The 22,831-nt window shown below is 36.2% G+C and overlaps 1 protein-coding gene across 2 annotated transcripts in view; it reads right to left on the bottom strand.

Moving 5' to 3' along the window:
* The window catches only part of LOC132940885 (rho GTPase-activating protein 7), a 111,162-nt gene that overhangs the window by 5,413 nt on the left and 82,918 nt on the right, over nucleotides 1-22,831 (bottom strand). For both annotated transcript variants that reach the window (XM_061008685.1, XM_061008686.1), the window contains 5 exons: nucleotides 6,090-6,161; nucleotides 5,826-5,968; nucleotides 3,042-3,485; nucleotides 268-471; nucleotides 75-162 (listed from right to left, as the gene is read on the bottom strand). In XM_061008685.1, coding sequence (XP_060864668.1) covers nucleotides 75-162; nucleotides 268-471; nucleotides 3,042-3,485; nucleotides 5,826-5,968; nucleotides 6,090-6,161 — 951 coding nt within the window. The remainder of the gene's footprint in view (nucleotides 1-74; nucleotides 163-267; nucleotides 472-3,041; nucleotides 3,486-5,825; nucleotides 5,969-6,089; nucleotides 6,162-22,831) is intronic.

The raw sequence follows: 22,831 nt of genomic DNA, 5'->3' as shown, positions 1-22,831 counted from the left end.
AATACACGATATAAATATAGACATTATTGAACCGAGCACAAATAATTTTAAATCATGATGTATTCGGATCTTACATTTGTTTTTGTACGTGCGGCTATCTTGACTGCCGTTGGGAGATGAGAATTCGTTACTCCCGTCAAAGGCCATGAAATCCAGCAGTGGCTATATTTGTACGACAGACGACAAAAATTAAAATATAATAATATGATCGACAATACGTCTACTCGTTAAAATACTATAAATGTTAATCGATCGTCATTATATTACCTTGGTGTTATTGCTGTTGGCGTCCGTGTACTCGTTTCTCCACGACAGTTCTGAATCGGAATATGCCAGCGAGTCCAGCGACTCGGGCTTGGCCAAGAACCGTTTGGCCTTAATGTGGTCGTCGGTCACCGGCGAATCCGGCGGTGTCACGTCCACGCAGTTAAGTTCCTTCATCCGTTGTTGCATCGAAGCCATGTCAATGATCTGCGCACGAGAGGAAAATCGATACGTCATTAAAACACGTTGAGAGACGGCTTTTCGTTCAAATCATCGAAAATGTATTATTTATTTAATTTTGAAGGAGTACGACGAATGGGAATATTCCAGAAAAAAAAAAAATTGCCAAAGCACTGATGATAACCAACCTAGTATAGTTCATATGCGGTTACGTCTTGGAACATGGTAGATATTATACTACCGGAATGCACCTAATATGTAGGTATAAGGTATATTATAATATTATATGAGTTATAATAATATGATATGTAATCGTAAGTTAATAAGAAAACATCAGCCTGATCGAAAGTATGAGATGCGTATAGCTGTCAAAAGGAAACGAATTACAGAATACATCTCGTCATCAGGTCGACAAAGATATCAGCCATAGATAGACACGTGTACTAGACATAGATAGTATTATTTTTTTTTTTTTAAACTCCCGTGAGATTATTTACCATTATTATTATCGATTATTTAAATTAGATTTTGAGATTTTTATCATTCGAGTTTTCAACATAAGAATTTACCCACACTTTTTTCTAGAATAATTTACGTAAAATATTATACAACGTAAATAATGTTTATACAAAAATATTCGAATCTTGACACCTATAATTATATAGGCACCGTTATTAATCAGTTGGCAAAAATCCATGACATAATGACATAGGTAATATGCATAGTATACGGAAAATCATAATATTATTTTTGAAGTTAACATATCATATTGGACTACGCTACAAATAAATATAGGCAGACAATTACAAATTATAAATGCACCGCATTATTTATAAATATTTTCATATTTTTTAATTTAAAAAATAGTTACATCGTTTTCCTGAAAAAAACCAACTGGATAATATATAAGCATGGGCATTAATGTTATCGTAACAAATCGTATTCAAGTAATTAAGAGTTTAAGACATTTAATAATATTATTTTTACGGTCGTCGCATTGCGTTCGTTATAATTTAACGCGTTAGAGATTTTACTAATACGTATATAGCAATACATTAAAATTAGAAATCTCGGGCTCAAGGACATCTGGTTTTTGGAAATAATCGGGGGACGAGGAATTAAACAAATCCATCGATATAATGACTATTTAATGAGGATATTATGTATATTGTTATTGTACTAAAGACTAAACGTTACAACAATTTATTTGAAACTAAAGCAATATATATATATATATTATATATGTTTTGGAACTCCGGTGTACGTTAAGTTTGTAAGTTATACACATTTATGGTAATATTATTCTCATTGGAATATTATTTTTTTAGATCGACCGACGGACACTCGTGTAACAGTAACCTTTTATTACGGCTCTTCCGTCATATTGTTTTTTATAGATCCTGCTGTGCGTACATAAGTAAGTACAATATTTGGGAGAAATTCGTATTATAATTTATGGTTAAACATTTTTTACGACCTCAATGTTTAACCTTTTAGTTTTTGATAACCTTATTATATTATTTACTTGTTCTGTTGGTTATTTTACGAACCTATTTACACAACAGATCCTATAATAGTTGTAACTTGTATTATGTATTTATATTATTCCCATCGAGTTTATATTAAGTGCCTATACGATCAGAATTAATGTTCAAATTATTAAAAAAAAAAAACCCAATATAATTGTGTTTATTTATTTTAGTGAATATTTTCCAGTAAATGTCCACGAAAGATAAAAACAGATACAATTTTCATTTTACTAGGGTCATTTCTAGTAATTTTGTAGAGACTCATCATATTATCATATTATTATGTTATCTTGTCTATAATATTATTTTAAATCAGAATACTTTTCTATAATAGTTTTTTTTAAATTTAAACGAGTCACTTGGCCTTCCACATGCCATTATTCAGTCCTCTCGTCTAGATTTTTAAATACTATTAGGTATTCCTTAGCGCCGTGAAATTCAAAATGAACCTACAGCTATATTATAAAAGGGCGACTGCGGTTGCTGCATTTTTTTTTTTAAACTTTTAATCAGGTGCGACGTGTACAGATTTCTAAATACATCTTATTAACCTTAATAAACTTGTTTTTGTATATTTACTATATTAATATGCGAGAATTGTTTTAAAAATTAATAGTCGCTGGACCGAATACCCATAGAGAAACAAAAAAAACCATTACAAATACCAAAATGTATAAAACTACAATAAAAGAAAATACCTATATTATGAAATGTTTAAGTTGGGAATAAAAAAAACCGATAAGAATCGACAATATAAAAAAATATCGTAAAAATACAGTTTTTTAAGAAAAAACACACAAACGTTAGTTCGTATGGACGACTTGTGTTCGCTACAGCTGTTGACGTTATCTGCAGTACCTACTTATTCTATACCTCGAATATTATATTCAATGCGAAGTCAAGTCATACTTCGTTTAACCTCACCGAAAACCGACTTGATGAACTCCGTCGACCACGCACGCTGAATTACTTATACCATCATACTTATATAATATATATATATCGCTTACAGAAAAACCGTCTATGCACACAATAATATAATGATATATAATAGAAGTGTGTACAAACCTGCGGTGAACCGATGACTACGCCGTCGCGGTTGCGCTGTTTCCGACGTCTCGTCTTCAGGCTCTCCACCCGGCGCAGGATGGCTTTGGCGCCGTCCCTGATCCGCTCGCTGCCCGATCGCCGGAATCGCGAGATCAGTGCCGCGTCCGACGCATCGGCCGCCACCGCCGCTGCAGCCGCCGCCTGCAGCTGCTCGGCAGACTGCACCGGTGGCTGTGGCATCGTGTTACTGCCAAACTTGCCTCCAACACCCTGTTGCGATGGTTGGAGGTCGTGGTTTTGCTGCTGCTGATGGTGGTCGACGGGCGACGGCGGTTGCAGCTGCTGCTGCAGCATCACCGCCGTGTTGACGATGTCGTCCACCCTGGACCACCTCCTCGACTCCCTCTGGAACGTCCAGTTCTCGCTCAGCGCGCATTCCCCCTCGGAGTCAGAGTCGTCACCCTGCGATACACGTTGCTCGTCGTTATTACAATAATAATATTATGTTAAATCGTTGGATATTGACAGTGATTTTACGCGGGGTTACTAAACCCTTTAATAAATAAAACATAATATTATATTGTACAGCAAAATTTAATTTTCAATTCCACAGTTTATGAAAGCGGTTAAATCGAGAAGCAGCTTTTTATGAGCTAGATAATTTAATTAAGGAAATAATATTGGCGATAACGGGGAGAGACCAAGAATTTAGAATGAGTTAAATTGCGGGAGAGGGATGATGATAACCCGATGAAGACAGAAGAAGGAAAATGGGGTGTTTCTACAAGAGTATATCGTGGTGTACAGTAAAAACAATATTATGTTCAAAATCACAAATAGCTTTGATAGAAAGCAGCAAAGGGGGATGAATTCAGAGGGAAAAGGAAGGACTGTTACACATAGACACTTAGGACACACATTTTTAAGGAATTATTGTTTCCCTCAACCTACGTGGTGAAATACTGCAAAAACGACAAAACTAAATACTCAATGTCTATATATAGTTTAATACAAGAGGCTATACTGTTTATTTTAATCAAAGACCCTGTAATTTCTCGTCTGTATGTCTTATGTGATTTATACAAGCCTAAAGTATTAAAACTAAACCTAAATCCTTAAGTATTAAGCATATTAATGGTTATCCAGCTCTGGGTACTTATATTTATATTATACTGAAACATCAAAGCTATAGTCATTACGTTTTATATCTATGTATAAGATATATTATTTAAAAGGGTACCCACCATGAATTTAGTTAAATATCAATTATTGCACAAATGATTTCGGGCTGGGAAATAAAAATGTTTGTATGGGTGGTGTGGAAACACGCGGTGGCGTTTACACCAAATTTGGCGCAAAATGCTACGCTAAAATGGTTTTTACTATTTATATTGGCACCACGCCGACTATCATCGCCATAGTAATGTGATGGTGCCAAAATTTGTTGCACATAAATCGCCGCTCGGATTTTGCTGCAAATTTTAACGGGACAGTATAATTTTTTTTACGAAAATCACAATGGTTGTTGCAAGGAATGTCCCCTTGTGAAATCGGTTGTATTAGGAGAAGAAAATAAATCGACTATGTATCGCAGTGTTTCCCAATATTATGTTTGATACCTATGGTTATCCATTATACATAGATCCTTCTTCTGCCATGCAGGGGGTCCATAAAAAGTATTTTGCAATCCTAATAAGTTGGAAAACACTACGGCGCTATATAGCCGTTATACGTCATATTGCAGATGACGTTACTTTTGTTCTCATCCTACATATTATTAGCGATTAGCCCCATTATACACATCAATTTGTACATATAAAAAGATTATGTATTATCATCGATTATAATAAATGGTATTATCCATATTATTATTATTCAAGAATATTATTGTATCCTAGTACAAAGACGGGTTGTGCTTCTTTGAGCCGTTTGTATGACAATATGATGGTCTCATCATGTCAGACGGTTGCCTAATTAGGTTACAGTTTATTGGTTTTAATAAGTTACCGCGGTTACAGCAGTATAGTTGGGACCAGTCTGCAGAATGTGCAAAAAATTTTCTGCAGGGTATAATTGTTGTTGGTAGCATTTCCCTAGACTCTGGGCGTTCTAGGTGGCGTATAGCATATTATGTAAACGGTGAATGGATTTCTGTAGAAAAGCGTTCTTCTTACGCCCGAGGGTAGTAGAGATTTGAGCGGGAGGGTGTTTTTTGAGAAAATCCTTGGGGAGGCTGTGATCGTGCGTAGTCCGATATCTTGGACCGCGGTAGGTGATAAGTGGAACCCCAGGCTGGGACGACATAATATAGGATAGTAACGGTTTTGAGTAAAATCTAAGATGTTGATTGGAATCGGGCTGGAACGGTTTGGTAATCGGGTTGTGCAGTTGCGGTAATCGAGGGCTAAATATAATAAAATATAAATTTTGTTTTAGAGACTCGATCGCGACGAAAATAAGCGTAATAATATTACACTATCGTGTGCAGTGGTGTTAAAACATTATCGTACACAGCTGCTGCAGTCCGTGTGTTTGATTATTTATGCGTTTCGTTGTGTTATAAATAAATATTAACACGTATACGTTTCGCGTGTTTTATCTCCGCGTTCGACATAATATTATAACAATCACTGATTGATTATGAGTACGATAATCAATGATATTATAATATTATTATCGCGTCGGTTTCGATTAAAACGACTACGCTAGCGTTTCTAATCGATCGGAACCCGCACACAATGATCACATGCATCGAATCGATCGGTAAAACTGAAAAACAGTGTACATAGGTGGTATACTCACTGCGTGTTTTGGCACAAAATCCAATTTCATGTTTGCGCAACGGTTCAAAGCGTGCAGTCTCCTGAACAACGATTGTAACGAGTCTAGGTCTAGAAACGGATGGTCTTTTTGTACGCCGTTCACGTCTATGGGAAATTGCAAATCTATACAGGACAGACAAAGTAAAACGTCGTGAAAAAATTCGGAAAATCGGATTTCCGCGGCGACCGGTGCGACGTACCTATATAACGATAACGATAATAATAATAATAATAATTTATTCACCTTCATACATTTGCGCGTACTGTGGAAATCCGGCGGCTCTTAGCCATTTACACGCTTCTTTGGCTTCTATTTCTGTAACAAAAACGACAAGACATCCTTTTTAATACGGCTCGAATAATATACGATTCTGGTAAAACGATGATGATATTATCAAACATAACGCGTACTATCATAATAATATATAAATTACGTACAATAATCTCCGACAGGATAATAATAACAGACATAATATTACGCTGCGGCGAACGATCGTCGATATGATATCATATTATTATACCGCGGGCATTATATTTAAAACACACACCTACCTAAAATAATTGTCAAAAACCAAACGGCGCACTATCATACCAAACACGATTTTAATTAAGGTATTCGACTGCGTCGACTAAATGATAATCGTTAATCATAATAAACTATATTATAATAATATTATATTATACACCGTCGGGCGGGCGCAGAGCAACGCGTAAACAGCGTGTTGTGCAGTACGTAGACATTTTTATCGACTGGGCTTGTCGCACATAGTTCGGGAAAATATGTTTGTATGGCTAATGGCCATGAAACGGTTTCGTGTACGCGTCGATGATAAATAATAACAATATTTTAATAATAATATTAATGACAACAAAACGGTCGTATTTATTACAATATCGCGTTTATCGGTTTACGCGCACGCCGTAATAAAACGACATTAAATTGCAATGTGTGCCTAATAATAATAATAATATTATAATAATTATTATTATGATGCGCGTTGTAAATAGCACAGGATTGGCGCGACGAATCGGGGTCAGGTGCTCCCGAACCGAACGTCGTCGGCGAACGACAGAATTATTATGACATCGCGGTTCGTTATTGTCGACGTCGATCGTCCGTCAAGGACATCGCTGCGGGTACCAAGGTACATAAGTACCGCGTCCAGAGAACCGCGTTAACGTCTAGGTCGTTGGATCTCTTGACGCGGCCCACTTAATATTATGACAATATTGTAGAATGAGGTGCGCGGATCCGCTACGAGTCGAGATTTTTTTCCGCCAGATTCTCGGTCCACCGCGTATTTTTGATGTTGTTCTGATTACCTGGTTTATACCTACATCGATTGTTATCGTCGCACGCACTCTGCGTGGACGGTGACGACCGCGAGGAGAGATAATAAATCCTAATCGATGTACCGGATTCGCGTAACGGTTCCTGCTAAAAGATCTGTTTTCATTCCAGCGTAGTAGTTAGGTCGACTTAATATTATGACAATGATTTTCAAATCGGACTACCTTCATAGGATTGTACTAACATAGTGTGAAAAATGTGCACTCGTACAACTATCGAGGTTTGACTTTAAAAATGCGATGCGTTTATACATTGAATATAATAATATTATGCAACAATGAATAATAACGCTTCCGTACGGATTAAATAAACGGAAAAAGTCGTTCGTAGTATCCGAATCAAGCACATTGACAAGTTCAAATCCGTTTCAATATCGAAATCGCATCATCGGATCCGGTCGGTATTATGGAATGAAAATTCGTAAAAAGTAGCATTGTTTCGCCTCAATATTGCCTATACGAAACGCCTTACAGACGGCATGTTTCAAATCTCGATCGTAGAGTATAACTTACTATACTATTGCTCTATGATCCCGAACTGTAGAAACCACGGGAACCTCGTCGCGGCGACGAATTTTTTTGTTTTGCTTAAAATTGCTGCGATAATTTTTATTTTGCAACCGAACGGTGTGTGTACGTATTGTATAGTTTTGTGTAACGCGTAACGACGGACGCCGTACCGTGGACATATTATAATATCATAATGTTTAGGCGAAAAACCTTATTCGATATACATTTTCATATTAGTTCATCACGTAGGTAGGTATCTCGCGAGATCGAAGACTCGTGATGGAGGTAGTGCAGAACAATGAAATATATTATATTATTGTGGATTCAGGAGGGTCGCGGCGTGTCAGTTCAACACCGGAAACGTATTTTATTCGCATGATTGTGAACGGCACAATCGCCCGGCACACTTGACATAATAATATAATACTATACATAGTAGGTCACGAATTAATATATAATATAATATTATTATTATTATTATTATTATGCTATTCGACATAATAATATTGTATTATTGTACAAATAGGTATATAAAGCCGTTTCAATTGAGACGCACAGAAATATCGTTATTGTTGGGATTTCATATTTCTTGGTCAGACGTTCTATATACAGGTATTGTATAAGAAGACTATGTAAACCGGCATACTTTAGAACGTATAATAATTATTATCAATTGATATTTTGTTATTCATTTTATAGCGGTATATATTATAGTCCTCGGTTTTTTTAATATAAATTATGATTTTTATGGTTTCGAATTTTCGTGAGGGAAAGGCAAAATAATTAATGATTTGAACATTAAAGACAATTATTATTCATAATACAGAAACGCTGCATAATTTTAAATATGATCAAATTATATACAAACACGATGAAAATGGCAAAATTTAATATTCTGATTAAGTGTTCAACCGTACATATTGTTTTTGACATCATACTTAATGTAAATACTAAATGCATTAGGTATTCGCACAGTAATTGTTCGCTGAAATTACATTTTGTTGAAACAGAAAACGGATAACAGCAGCCACGTGTCAACAAAGTGTATCTACTGCTGAAATATTGAAATACAAAATAATAATATATTAAACGCGACAATACGGTACCTATAATATTTACACGTGCAGAACAATGTAGGTTAGGTATGTGCAAAATGCTAGCCCGAAATATTAACCGTTCGTGGTAGAGTAAAAGACAAAATAATTGTCCAAGTAAAATGTTGGTATTTCCGTCTCAACTCCCGCGAATTAAAAAAAAAAAATAAGAAAGAATTTCCCTGTTACTGGTCTTCTGCAATGACGTTTCCCATTTCGTGGATTTTTGTTCGACCTTTTCAATATAATATCGTCAGAATTATTTTCTGAAAATTTGTACAAGTCTTCTCTTGAATTATTCTGTCTCTCTCTCTCTCTCTCTTCTATATCGGTACAATGGTACATATTGGTACCTATAATAGTAACTCCAGCGGTATAACATAACACGATATACACGGTTCCGCAACCGCCTCCAGAGAATAGAAAAACGCCAACAACCGATGACATTTCAATACTTCTTGACTTCTGCGCACTTGTAATACGAGTAACGAGAAAATAGATTGATAGATTGTTATTCCATTCGTTCTTTTTCCATCGTTCGTTCGGCGATCCCGTGGATTTTTTTGCCCGATCGTCGTAAGTCGTGTAGTACGATTTACAGTTGGACGCATAACCGGCCCCGCGGTAAACGCAGGCATATAATAATAAAATATATTATTATATGATAACAACAACAATAATAATAATAATGCCTGGGTACTATTATAGCTACGATGTTATATCACGACAATAGTAAGACAATCATTATTTTACATTTTTACGAGACAATGGCGACACGACGGCCGAAGACGAAGACCAAACGAAGAGACGCGAGACGGGTGAAACTAAATTCGCGGGCTGCGGTAGACCACCGGCCGGTTTCGTAATATTCGCTCGGTCTGTCGGACAGCATAATATTATTATGGGTGCGGGGATTTCTACGTGCACCGCCACGGGGGCTATAAAATATGACACCACAGAGTAATAGTCTTACAGTATGTATATTATATCGCATATAGTATACTGACCTAAAGATAATGATACGTATTGTGTCGGGTACTACAGTATAGGTGCACCTCCCATACGTATTGTGTCCGGCGAGGGACAATTTTTTATAAATTTATTTCGTAAATCACCTCCTATTCATCGCGCTTCACCACGTCCTTGTACACACGACATATTATATATGTATTATATGTTATTTAAAATACAATAAATGATATTAGCGCGGGCCAATAACCACGGAGACAAAGACGATTTTTGCATCGATGTTGCGCGACATTATTGTTATTATAAAAAAAAAAACAATATCAAGGGTTTTCAACCTGGGGGCACCCCTGCCCATCTCAGCTATTGCGGTGGCCGGTGGGTGTGACACAATTTCAGGAGAGGCATCAACATTTTCATGAGATCACTATCTCACATACTTGACCTTGTAGGTACAACCTCAAAAGTTTAAGAACTAATTTTCTAGGGAGATTGGGCATATAGACAGTCTTACGTTACTATGACAACAGATTTCCGATGAAGAATTCAGACAATTCAGTGTTCAATAACTATAACAATTTATTCAAACCTTGTTGAAAACTAGACAATTTTTTATTTTTAAATAATATTGTCACCGCTGTCTGTGAGCTGGTCTCGGCGCACGACGAGGAGAGCCGCAGCCTGCTAGCCGTTTAAAGATTTCGTTGGATCGTATTTTTACATAATAAGTATCTTTTATATTATCGGCCATCACGGCTCGTTGTTTCACACGCCCGTCATCGATCATCAAGCAAGATTAATAAAATACCGTACATTGCTCATAAATGCATAATATTATACAGTAACATACACATAACACTTACTGTATAATGAATAACAAGCGGCTCGCGGACTAACTTATCGCAGACAGGATATATTTTATTTTTAAACTTTTTTTTTTTTTGATCGTAGTCAATCAAAATAGAGTTTCGTTGACTGTAATCATTTTATTTTTTTTATTTCGCCTCTATACTTCTTCTGGTCGAACGGGAGCCACTACATTTCGACGGAAAACCTGCAAAAACCTAGTAAATTGGCCGAAAGCGGCCCTTCGAAAATAATAATAATCGGTGCGGTCTCCGCCACAATACTGCAGTATTACGCACGGAGTAATAAAGACGTTCCGATCGTAACGTTCCGACTCTGTCCGTCTCTCGTGCTACGTAATACGTGTGCGGATGTAGCGCGCCGCAGTGACGGATTTTGCTGTCTTCCGTTTTCGGAGAACGCCGAGTGCAGAGGACTCGTATAATATAATATTATTCTGTTCTCGCGTTCGACTCTCCCGGTGAAAGTCCTCGCGAAACACAGCGTCATTACACAAATACCGCGTACACACACGTATACCGCACTGGTACTGTAATAATAATTATGTTTGATATCAAAATATAATACGAAACCGTCATCGACATGCGTTTACGTACAATATGTGTCCGGACTCGCGTGGGCGCATAATATAATATTCACTTCCGGCGGCTGCAGCGCCATTGTGATAAAAGGATTTTTGCGCCGGCAATACAACCGGTGCCCGTAATGTAGGCAGGCAGGTACTATATGCGTTGCATTAGAATATTATTAGTTGCGGCACACTTGAACACATTTCGCGAATTTCGAGGCAGCGCAAGGTCGGTGCAATGATATCATACTGTATTATGTTGTAACATTGATTCGTCCAAAGGGGCTGCAGACGAGGCAGACGGTTTTGCCAGTACCAAGTCCTCTAAACGTTCGCGTCTTCGCACCCGGTCGAAACGGCGAAACGTAGTGCATCACATAACACGTACGCAAAACGCAAGCCTCTTCCTCTCGATGAGGATCATACACAATTACCGCGCCACACCTATTGCAGGTCGCATGCGTGATTTATAGCGTTCGTGGTTTGCGGCCAGGCGGGTCGGAGAGTGGCGTATTATTGATTTCAACTCAAAAAGTAAATTTTTTTTTTTTTTCAATAGAAATCAACTCCGAATATGTTGCGATTTCTTCGAAAATCAGGGCAGCGCAAGGTCGGTGCAATGATATCATACTGTATTATGTTGTAACATTGATACGTCCAAAGGGGCTGCCGATGATGAGGCAGACGGTTTTGCCAGTACCAAGTCCTCTAAACGTTCGCGTCTTCGCACCCGGTCGAAACGGCGAAACGTAGTGCATCACATAACACGTACGCAAAACGCAAGCCTCTTCCTCTCGATGAGGATCATACACAATTACCGCGCCACACCTATTGCAGGTCGCATACTCGCATGCGTGATTTATAGCGTTCGTGGTTTGCGGCCAGGCGGGTCGGAGAGTGGCGTATTATTGATTTCAACTCAAAGAGTACATTTTTTTTTTTTCAATAGAAATCAACTCCGAATATTATGTTGCGATTTCTTCGAAAATCGGTGCCAATCTAATAACGGAATTTCTAAGCCACGATAATATGCGTTTCTTATTCGATCTAAATGGTATGGGGTCGCACCATACTTTTCGAGCTTATTATTTCTCCTGAAACGAATTGGCACTTAGCAAAAGCAATTATTAGTATATGATAATGGTTATAATAAATTAATTTTGTAAAATCGGTATTTCGTGATTCGTGGTAATAATATAACCACGACTGTCACTACACTGTCAAATCGAAAAATAATATTAAAAAATCTTTTGTACATTAAACTATGCGCCAGACTTTTACGAATCGACTTTATGGTTTCGATCACACACCGGCCGATCGTTAATTAAATATTAATTGACCGTGTGCGGTTATCATCGAGACGAGACGGTTATGTAAATATTATTATAGTAAGCTCATATAATTCCATCACCAAAATGTTATGTAAAATCACACTTAAATATATTTATCGATCAACTTTTTACCTCTTATATTTTTATTATTTATATAACGAGCTATATAGGATTATTGACCGTAGGTCTAACAGGTAGGTGGTTTGTGTTGGAGAACCACAGTTGTAGTGTTGCCGGGTATAACGACGGTAATTTGCAAATTGTTTTTTTTTTCTTTTTTAAAAATGAGATTATAATCGGACAAAATCGATTATTATTGCCATATATCATATGCATCGGTATTCCGTATACTGTTGCATAGATAACGATGCATACGATAAAACTCGATTGTTCAACTTCCGGTACACTAAACGGTAATTTATTTGAATATTGAGTACCTGCGAGACAAACACGTGTGTTGAAAAAAAACGAAAGTGCGATATACAACCGTAATTTGTCTGTCCGATATCGCTCATTATATCATTACGCCTTACGGACGGACACGTTTTATCACCAATAATCTATAATAATTCACACAACACCGTTTATACATGAATACATAATATCATATACGTACAAAACGTTATTACTTATTATAATATTATGTTATACCCATCGCAATCGATCAAATATCTTAAATATACAGTACTTATATAATATTATTAATGCATGGTAATGAGCTCCTATATGTACATAATAATATAACATACATTAATAATTATTATAACGATATACGTGTTCTAACGAAACGACTATGAATGCACCCGAAAGCGGCGTGTTGTACCTACATATTTATTACGATATTGAACAGCAAACGGACAATGAAAGTTTAACTTTTATTCCTGGCGTTCGATTATTAAGAAACCCATAATAATAGCCATGAATTGTCTATGTACGCGCAATAACACACCACAATAATGTGGTTGAAACAAATATATTCAAAATAATGTCATCGCGGTATCGCCTCACACGTGCGTGGTATACATATCAATTAAACACGGTCGAATTTTAATGGTTACCTACAATATAGGTATTATACATCGGTAAGGTAACGGTTGGTTTCAATTCGATTTAAACGATTTCAACGTCCGAGAAAAAATAACAATAATATATTAAGCGAAACAACTATTATAATATGACGCACATTACCATATTATTATTATTACAAACGTGTCAATTAGGAAAAAAGTCTTCTCGTACGCGTCCGTATAATTTAAAATAGTTAAGACTCGTTATTGTCACTTATTGTTATAGCCAAATTATCGAAAAAAAATCATCGTTCGTTCTTCGACGAGACACTCGGGTGTTAATTAAGACGAATCAATAAATAACAGGCCATAATTGTGTGACTGTGTGAGTGACTGTGCATATGTGTGTGTGTGTTTTTTTGTTGTATTATTCTATTCCTTAATTGCAGTGGTCGACAAACCATGGACGATTATGTTATTATGGTAGCTGCGCAGTTAACATATATAATCATATTGTATGCGACGCAGAGTGCTGCAGACGACGTATTATATTATCATCGTGTGTGTTATACAACGTGCGCTGTAGGTCGGAACAGGATACATTTATTTTTTATCTTCGGGTTTTCGGAAAAAAAAAAACGTGTTTATATTGTATTTTCTCGTACCTACCTACCTACCATGCCTACCTATTCCATGCAGCAAACATTTTCCGAAACTGGATCGAGCGTGTACAACGGCGACGAGCCACGAGCGCGAGTTTCTATCAATAAAATATCGAATCGATTCCGAATCCCGGGTGTTCCGGACCGACAAAAACCAAAAGCCGTTAAAAAAAAAACCGCGGACGAGTATAGGAAATGTGCCGCGGTCGCTCGGCACAGGCCAGAACTATGTTATGCAGGTATATACCGTGTATTATATACGGTTAGGTTATACGGTAACGGGTATACGGTTATTACGTTATGGGTTTAGCGGCTCGTGTCCATGGTTGGAAATCGCAAAACGAATGCGATCGCGAAGAACTACTATTGCGGACAATGGGTCGGCGGCAGCGCATCATCGCGGTGGTCTATACTTCAATTGTAAATGAGACAGGAAAAAATTCTTTGAGATCGCTTTTATATCATAATATATATATATATATTCTTAACTAATAATGTGCAGTGCGCTGTCGTATGACAATAATGATAATAATATGATATGACAACTGCGCGGCGACGATGGTTCCGAGATCGAAAATCATCAGTCATCGATTTATGATGTTTGTTTATTCGGAATGAATCAACACTGCGGCGCAGACAATATATTATTATTATATACGAGAAGACAGTTGTGATATAGTGATTGCATATAATTATAGAACGTAATTTATAATATTATTTTCGATGTCGATAGGATTAGTAATATATTATAGTTGTATTTTGAGAATGTATCGCGAAGTTCAGATTAAATAACAATTTGCATACGAATTATACCTACTATACATATTATAATACAACTATTGAGTATTGCTTAAAAGTATGTACTAGATAATCGTTATATGTAATTGATAAAATTTAAATTTAACTCAATTTTTAAATATTTAATGAAATAGTATTATATAAATATGATTTAAAAACCTCTTGTGGGCAGCAGGTGACTGCAGGTATTATTGGTAGGTATATAATACAACTACCTACCTATTTCAATCATGGCTATAATATAAATGTCTAAAATATATGTGCTTAAAAACGAAAAAATATATTGTGATCGTGATAGCGCACGATACATAATAATGATCAGTATATATCGATAATATCGCTGTAGTACATATTATATTGTAATATTGTATACATATAAAGTCAGTAAATTTTATTCAATAATTAATATACAAATAAGTGTCAGTTAATCATAAACTCGATGTATACCAGCAGGCTCGACAGTCGACAACAAAATAATATTATGTGACTCAAAACTAATACAATATGGTTCGTTCACCCACAGTTCAAAATGCAAATGAGCTTACATCGCACTGCGAAATTTCGCTCTTTGCTCGCACGTCGACAGAAACGCGAGCTCTCGCATATTATAATCGCTTGAACGTGATAAAAAATGTCGTTATTAATATCGCCACGGTTATTGTGCAACGTCTCTGTCTGCTTCGCGTACGAAATACATAATTTTAAGAAAAAAAAATTGGCTTAATAATTATTCTCATTCGATTTTCAGCGCCTTATTCTTCTGGGTTGAAACCGGCACAACGTTGAGCGTTCTGTATTAATATATTATAATATGTACCCGACCTGCAGTAGCAGGCACGAACCCACGGACCCTCACCAAGTATCCGCGGCTATCACATATTCATATAGGTAAATTATAATTTAATTATATAATTATAATATGTAAACGCTCTGCAGTGACGGGCCCAATGATTCCAAAGCGCTCAATGTCGAGTTTTGACGAATTATTTATCTGTAGCGATGGTGGCGAGCGATTGCAGGGTATGGTCAAACATGCATTTGTGTAATAGGTACCTATCGTTAGGTATACGATACCATCATCGCGATTTGCTTAAATTTTTAATAAAATTGTCTCATTCCCGACAACCGTCTCTGCGAGAGGGTAATGGGTACATAGAAAATTATATAATCACGTCATTGAAAATAAGAGTATACGGCACTACAGCGACCATTGAGCGCATTTACCTGTTGCTTGCGGCGGCGGCGTGCGATGACGGGAAACAAGCGCGGATACACGTCCGGCACTCGAGAGCCGCAGTGTATATCGCACCGTCGTCGCTGTTGGCGTTTCGTACACATAATATTATACGTCTTACATAGTGTTCTGCATAAACATATTACATCATAAATCATTATGCAAATATGAAATAGGTTTACGCCGCCTCGCACACGACCAAAACGGATGACGCGGTGACTGCACGCTGCAGGCCTTAGAAATATGGACGGTCATCGTGATAACGGTTTTAGCGTTTTTTCGATTTGAAAACGTTTGATGTGCAGCAACAGCAGAGTGATATTTTTATCCGGACATAATAAAATTGTGTTCGCAGAAAAGGAAAACAAGTTAGGAATAAAGCTCACTCTGCTGCGAGCCTCCTATGTTCCGGGTTTCGATAAACATAATTTAATGCAACGCAATAAACTTTAGTTACATAAACAATTTAAAAATTACTCGGTAACCTTTGTATTTTGGTACAATTGTAACTATATTATATTATAGTAAAGCTACGGAAAATAAATAAATATATATTAATTTCAACTATCGTAACTATATGTATATATTGACGGGCACAACGGGGATATAAGCTGGTGTTCTAAAGTTTAGAATCTAATAACTTATTAATGTTTATAGAAACTTGTAAAACCACCGCAGCTAATGTATAAATAAGTCCAACACATCACGTCGTTAGGCGAATGTGGAAAAAAACGCATAATATGCACTCGACCTTGACGACATATTATTTTGATATTAATGTGATATAATATAAAATATAATAATATAACGATTAGGTACGAGGATGGAATGACACAATAAATTGTCGTTGACTCGTCGTATGCGATGTATGTATTATTTTTGAGGGTTATTACAACATTGTATAATATAGTTTGATGAACTCGGAAATTCGACCGTTGCACGCAGTATACGGTTTTGTGAGAATATATGTGCGATTCGGCACACGATTTTGCACAGTGCACCAGTGGAACGTTTATTTCCAGAAAACACTGAACAAACGCGTTCAGATTTAACGGGAAAAAAAATTTCCACCCGAGTACAACGCGTGAGTAAGCAACGCGCTGTAGGTCGCGGACTGAACACAATATATTACAATACAAAAAACCGCTTGTAAACAATTTTTTTTTTTTATTATTATTATTCATTGTTTTTAACGATCGGAGCGAAATACGATTTACCGAACGCACAAAATTCTATCCGGCGAGGTAGACTTCCGCGGCGGCGATGTATAACGCTGGTCGAGCGTTCGAAAAAAAGTCGATAGCGCGCAAAAAGGGGAGAAAAAAAAACACGCAATATACGAAAATCAATACCGTTTTACGACGTGTGAACGTAACGTAATATTTTACGATACGGACCTAGGAATGGACGATGGGTTCAAATCAACTCGTTCGTCAGTTCAAAGTTCAATGTGCGAATGCGGACGAAACCCAAATTATAGGTATAGGTACCTACGTTGTTAATATTAACCGCATTAGTTTGTTTGGATCGACTTCTTTCGAATGTATAGGTATATATTATTATGTTTCTGACAAACGTCATGATGCGTCACACGGTCGCACGTCATGACGTGTAATATTGTATCGATTTTTGTAATTTGGAAAAAAGGTGTTTCGTTACATATAGATAGTTCAAAGTGGGTACCTATATACAGGCTACAGGTATTACAACGTTAAAAAAAAATCTATTCATTTATTATACTTTTCTCATCGCAATCGTATAGTATAGTTGTACGGAGGATATTTTTTCAACGTGGTACATAATTCTTTTTGAAGTCTAAATATTTGCATGATATACTTGTCTTTTATAACGTTTAGATAAAAACAAGAACGTCGTATATAATATTAAATATTACAATACATTTAATTCTATAATGCTGGATTTCGATACGGGACGACCTGCGAAATGTTTCGATACCTACCACGTTCGTTATAACGTTTAAACGGTCCTAAAATAATAATCTATACATTTTCGAAAACATGTGGATACCCGTTTAAAAAAAAACTCTTTGCGGCAGTAAATACATTTTAAAACGTATTTGGTTTTATTGCAAACACATGCACCTAAATCATACACAATATATAACTGCACCAGTGTCGCGGTTATATAATAAGCGCGAGTGCTTATACTTCAAACACCGTCAGTATATAAATCACAAAAAATCGTCCCATAAAACGAGTTCCATAAAAATCCCATAAACGTTTTGACGTACGCGTATTAACTCTAGAAAAAACCGTGCTTGCGGTTTAATATTGTCTGTGCAGTGTAATCGAGAACTGTGAAGAATGTCCGAGCCTCAACAATATCAATTCAAATCAACAACTTGAATTCCCGCCATGAGTCTGCAGGGTCGTTTCGCTTTCGTTGACAATAATTTATCCAGATACTTCATGGTTTTTCATAACTGCCGATTTTTATTTTTTTTTTTATTTTTATGCCGCTCTTATTTATTTTTAAACAGGGGTGGTGTGGGAAAAATCGAAGTACCGAATATCAGCAAAAATCGTTAATGTTTCCTATGGCGTTAGCCACGAGACACAAAAGTTTGTATTGCTATGAAGCCATATGAGATACTCCTTAATATGGTACAATAATATAATTCTAAATATTTGAAAATATAATCCTCAACACATCTTCTTAAAAACGCCAACAATCAAAATTTGAATCAACTCATTTCGTTAAATGAAAAAACGGTGTGGAGTGCATGATTGATAAATCACCTTGTATATAATATATTATTATCTAGGTATTCGTATTTATATAATACATCAGTCTCGGGTGTGACGTATAATATTAGAAATACTTCACAGCCGCGTCCGTTGATAGTCATCCCCGTGATTATAATGTGATCCGTCACCCGACAACGCATTATTAATAATAATAAAACAATTTTATTCATCGGTTAAATGAAAAGGAAAATGTTTTACTCGCACACGCGCGCCACAGTACAAAATCGTGTAGGTGTTAAATGCGCTGTTCGGTATTTATTTTACGAACGATGATGACCGGTGTGCGTATATACGTATAATCATTATATTTATATCGTCAAACGATTTATTTTGATGACAAAGTAGATAGAGGTATAGTCATAGGTTAGGTATACCTACGCGTATTATACTCCATAAGTATTTATATTCTGCATTAATGGCAGGAGCTTTTTTAATTCGATAATCACGACAGTATATACGTATATGCTACACCTATGTATTTCATAATATTACTCTATTTATCATACGCAATTGCATTTGCGTCTAAACACAAAAAGAAAAACGAATGTACGAAACAAGTATAAAAAAAAATATAGGACAGCCAAAACGGATCGGTATATTCCGATATAGGTACCTATATTTTATACATATTATATTAAACCTAATAAATATAATATTAAATCGCAAAGATATAATATAGGTGTAAAATCGACTCTTGAGATTTAACGTAGTTTATTTCATCTTTATTATAAATAATATATTAGTATGGGCGAAGTAATGCCTAATGTTTAATTCCGATATTCAGTGGTCAAAGCTATACAGAGAATATATTATTCAAAATATTATAACAATACGTCGTTATATAATAATAATATATATCCATATACATATATTATAATACCAATGAGGTCTATCTAATGGATAAATAATTTTAAATAAAGCGAATACAAAACACGTTAGAAATCTACACGCCATCTATATAGTACCTATAACCTATATGTATATACATTATTTTACCTACATAAGTATTTTATTGTTTTTTTTTTTATCGAGATTGATTTTTGTTTAAAATTTAATATGTTGATTAGATCAAAACGGTACCCATCTGAAATCGAGGTAGCACAATAGATGTCGCAGATTACGCAGTTAATTGCTTTTAAGGATTTCTAGTTTCTACATTATGTACAGTGTATAAAGTCGAATTTCAAACACAAGCTGCAAACGGCCCATCGAAAACAAAAACAATAACTTTCACCCGCGACCTGCAGTATGCACACTAGCGAGCACATACGGTATTCTCAAAATCTCAATCACCTCCGAAATATCTTTTGACATTGATCTGAAATCCGATCAGTGCTTGCTGGTGTCCGCATGACCCCGCGGGGAAAATAAAGGTGTATACCTATCGGAACCGGGACAACCCACAGCTATAAATGTTTCTGATTTCATATCCTATATACTAGGTGTTTCTTTTATACGTGTATTTACATGTTTTGGAAATTGTAATGTACATGCCTCCTACATGGAAACGCGTGCAAATTGACCGATGGCGTTGTAGATATAGTTCGAGTTCGGGTAAAAGTTTTCGAACTTAATAATCATTTGGAAACTGCATCCGGACAGCTCATGTATATAGTAGTAAATAAACTGCAAAAATGTTGATAATTTTCATCAACGCATTAGTATAAATACAAGCAAAAAATAATCGAAAAAAACTCTTATATACTTATACTTAAAAACGGTGTAATCGGCCATGGGAGGGGGTTTTATTTATTATCGTAGCGTACCATACTACCCGAGACGACAAAGTCGATCTGTGTATAGTATGGATACCGTAGGGTTTCGTGTAAACGCGTCGATCTTGCCCTCCGAAATGTAGTCATCGACGATCGACGTGCTCGCGAATTTCGGAGTGAAAGTGAAAATAAAATGATGCGATCGACGTACCTATGTATTATAAATTATAATATATACCTACCAGCGGACGTGTATACACATGACGTGCACATAAAAAGTGTACAAAAATAAATAAATAAGCAACCATGATATGTATACCACATATATAGGTAGGTATATAACGATATTGGACGTGAAAAATGGAAAGTCGAAGAACGCGGTTAATTATATTTATCGAAATCTATCTTCAGAACGTCATATTTGTAAATACGGTAATTTATATACTATTGGCGTGTACGTTTTTGCCGAAGAAGACCGAAAACATGTGCGAATATTGGCCAACGTATTATATATTATATTATATGGTATGGGGCGGATGGCAGATAATATATAGAACGTCGACGCTATCAGTCATTACCGTGGGTCATATATAATATATATATTGTATAATAAACGATTTCTAGATTTAATATATTATACGTGAACATACTATAATATATAATTATATACCATATTGGCTTGGTATGGCGTACACTTAACTGCAGAAACGCTCTGAGTGTACGTATCGGCCGGTGTAGCTAGCTCCCGGATGGGTGACCACCCGGGATTTTTAGCGAGTTAAACCCTTGCCACACATACAAACGTGTTTCGACCAACCGTTCCGATAGCCCCTCCAAACAAAAACTTCGGCCATATAGTTGCCGGGCTTAAGCTCAATGTAAACAAAAAAAAAATAATAATAATAATATACTATACACAAACCTTACTTATATATTATAAATGAACGATTTCAACGACAACCGCGTACGATTTGGGGCCTATTTAAATTTAACTTGTGAGGCTGTAGGGTATTATATACGTCATATAGTCGCTATAGTAGCCACACTCTATTGTATAGTCACAAAGCAATATTAATATAATATAAAGTATGATATAGAACCATATTATACCTATATGCGGCATTATATTTCGTATAAATCTGAAGCATACATAACAAATATATTTTTTGCATAAACACGATTGAGGGAGGGTGTTTCAACTACCAAAACACCCCCCCCCCCGCCATCTGAAGTCTGCGCATGTAATCGATGGTCTTTTGATTTTTGAGTTTCCGCCGCAGAGGATGACGGATATCCTATCGTCCGCCTTCGCGGTGTGCACCTTTTCTTCTAAAATTACTATTATATAGTCGACGAGATTGGCTCACCTCAATTGACTTTATTGTAAGCTTTCACGTTGTTTCTCGTCGCCTCTCTAGATCCTCTCTGTTCATTTCAAAGTTCCATTTTTATCTTCCTATTATTGTTATTTCTTATTAATTTCCTATTATTTTTCCCCCGCGTACGTCTTTATGTATTTATGTGTATCGCTAATATAACGACCCTGCACTTTTTCTGTTTAATATCGTTTCGTAGTTGTTATAACTCGTTATTGATGGTTGAGTGCGTCTTGCAGCACTTTGATTGATATTATTATTATATAATATCTTGTTTGGTAATTATCACTTGGATTTTGAACTTTGACCTGTTGTGCTTTTTAAAACAAAATAATATAGTATAACACGAGCCGCGAAACAGTATAATATATATTATGGGCGCTAGAACATTATAGGGGAGGTATACTCGCGGTATATATATATATATATATATATATATATATATATGCGTATATTTTTTTAAGAATTAAAAACCACGGTCTCCGGTAATAATTATAATAACATAGGTGCACTATGCGGCCCGGCGACGGTTCTGTTCGTTATTATAGGTGCATTATTGTTGTTCGGCCGGTATAATGATAATTACTACCGACAGCGGCCGTGGACCCGAAAAACGCGTGTCTCCCAAACCACCCACAAATATTTTCTTTTATCTAACGCGAGAGCCCCCCATTGTATTTCACACACGGACACGCCCCGAGGCCCTGTGTACGGTGTAATTAAATAACATATTATGCGCG

The sequence above is a fragment of the Metopolophium dirhodum genome, chromosome 3 (assembly GCF_019925205.1).
Source record: "Metopolophium dirhodum isolate CAU chromosome 3, ASM1992520v1, whole genome shotgun sequence".
Classification (NCBI taxonomy): domain Eukaryota; kingdom Metazoa; phylum Arthropoda; class Insecta; order Hemiptera; family Aphididae; genus Metopolophium; species Metopolophium dirhodum.
This window is presented reverse-complemented; position numbering and strand designations above follow the sequence as displayed.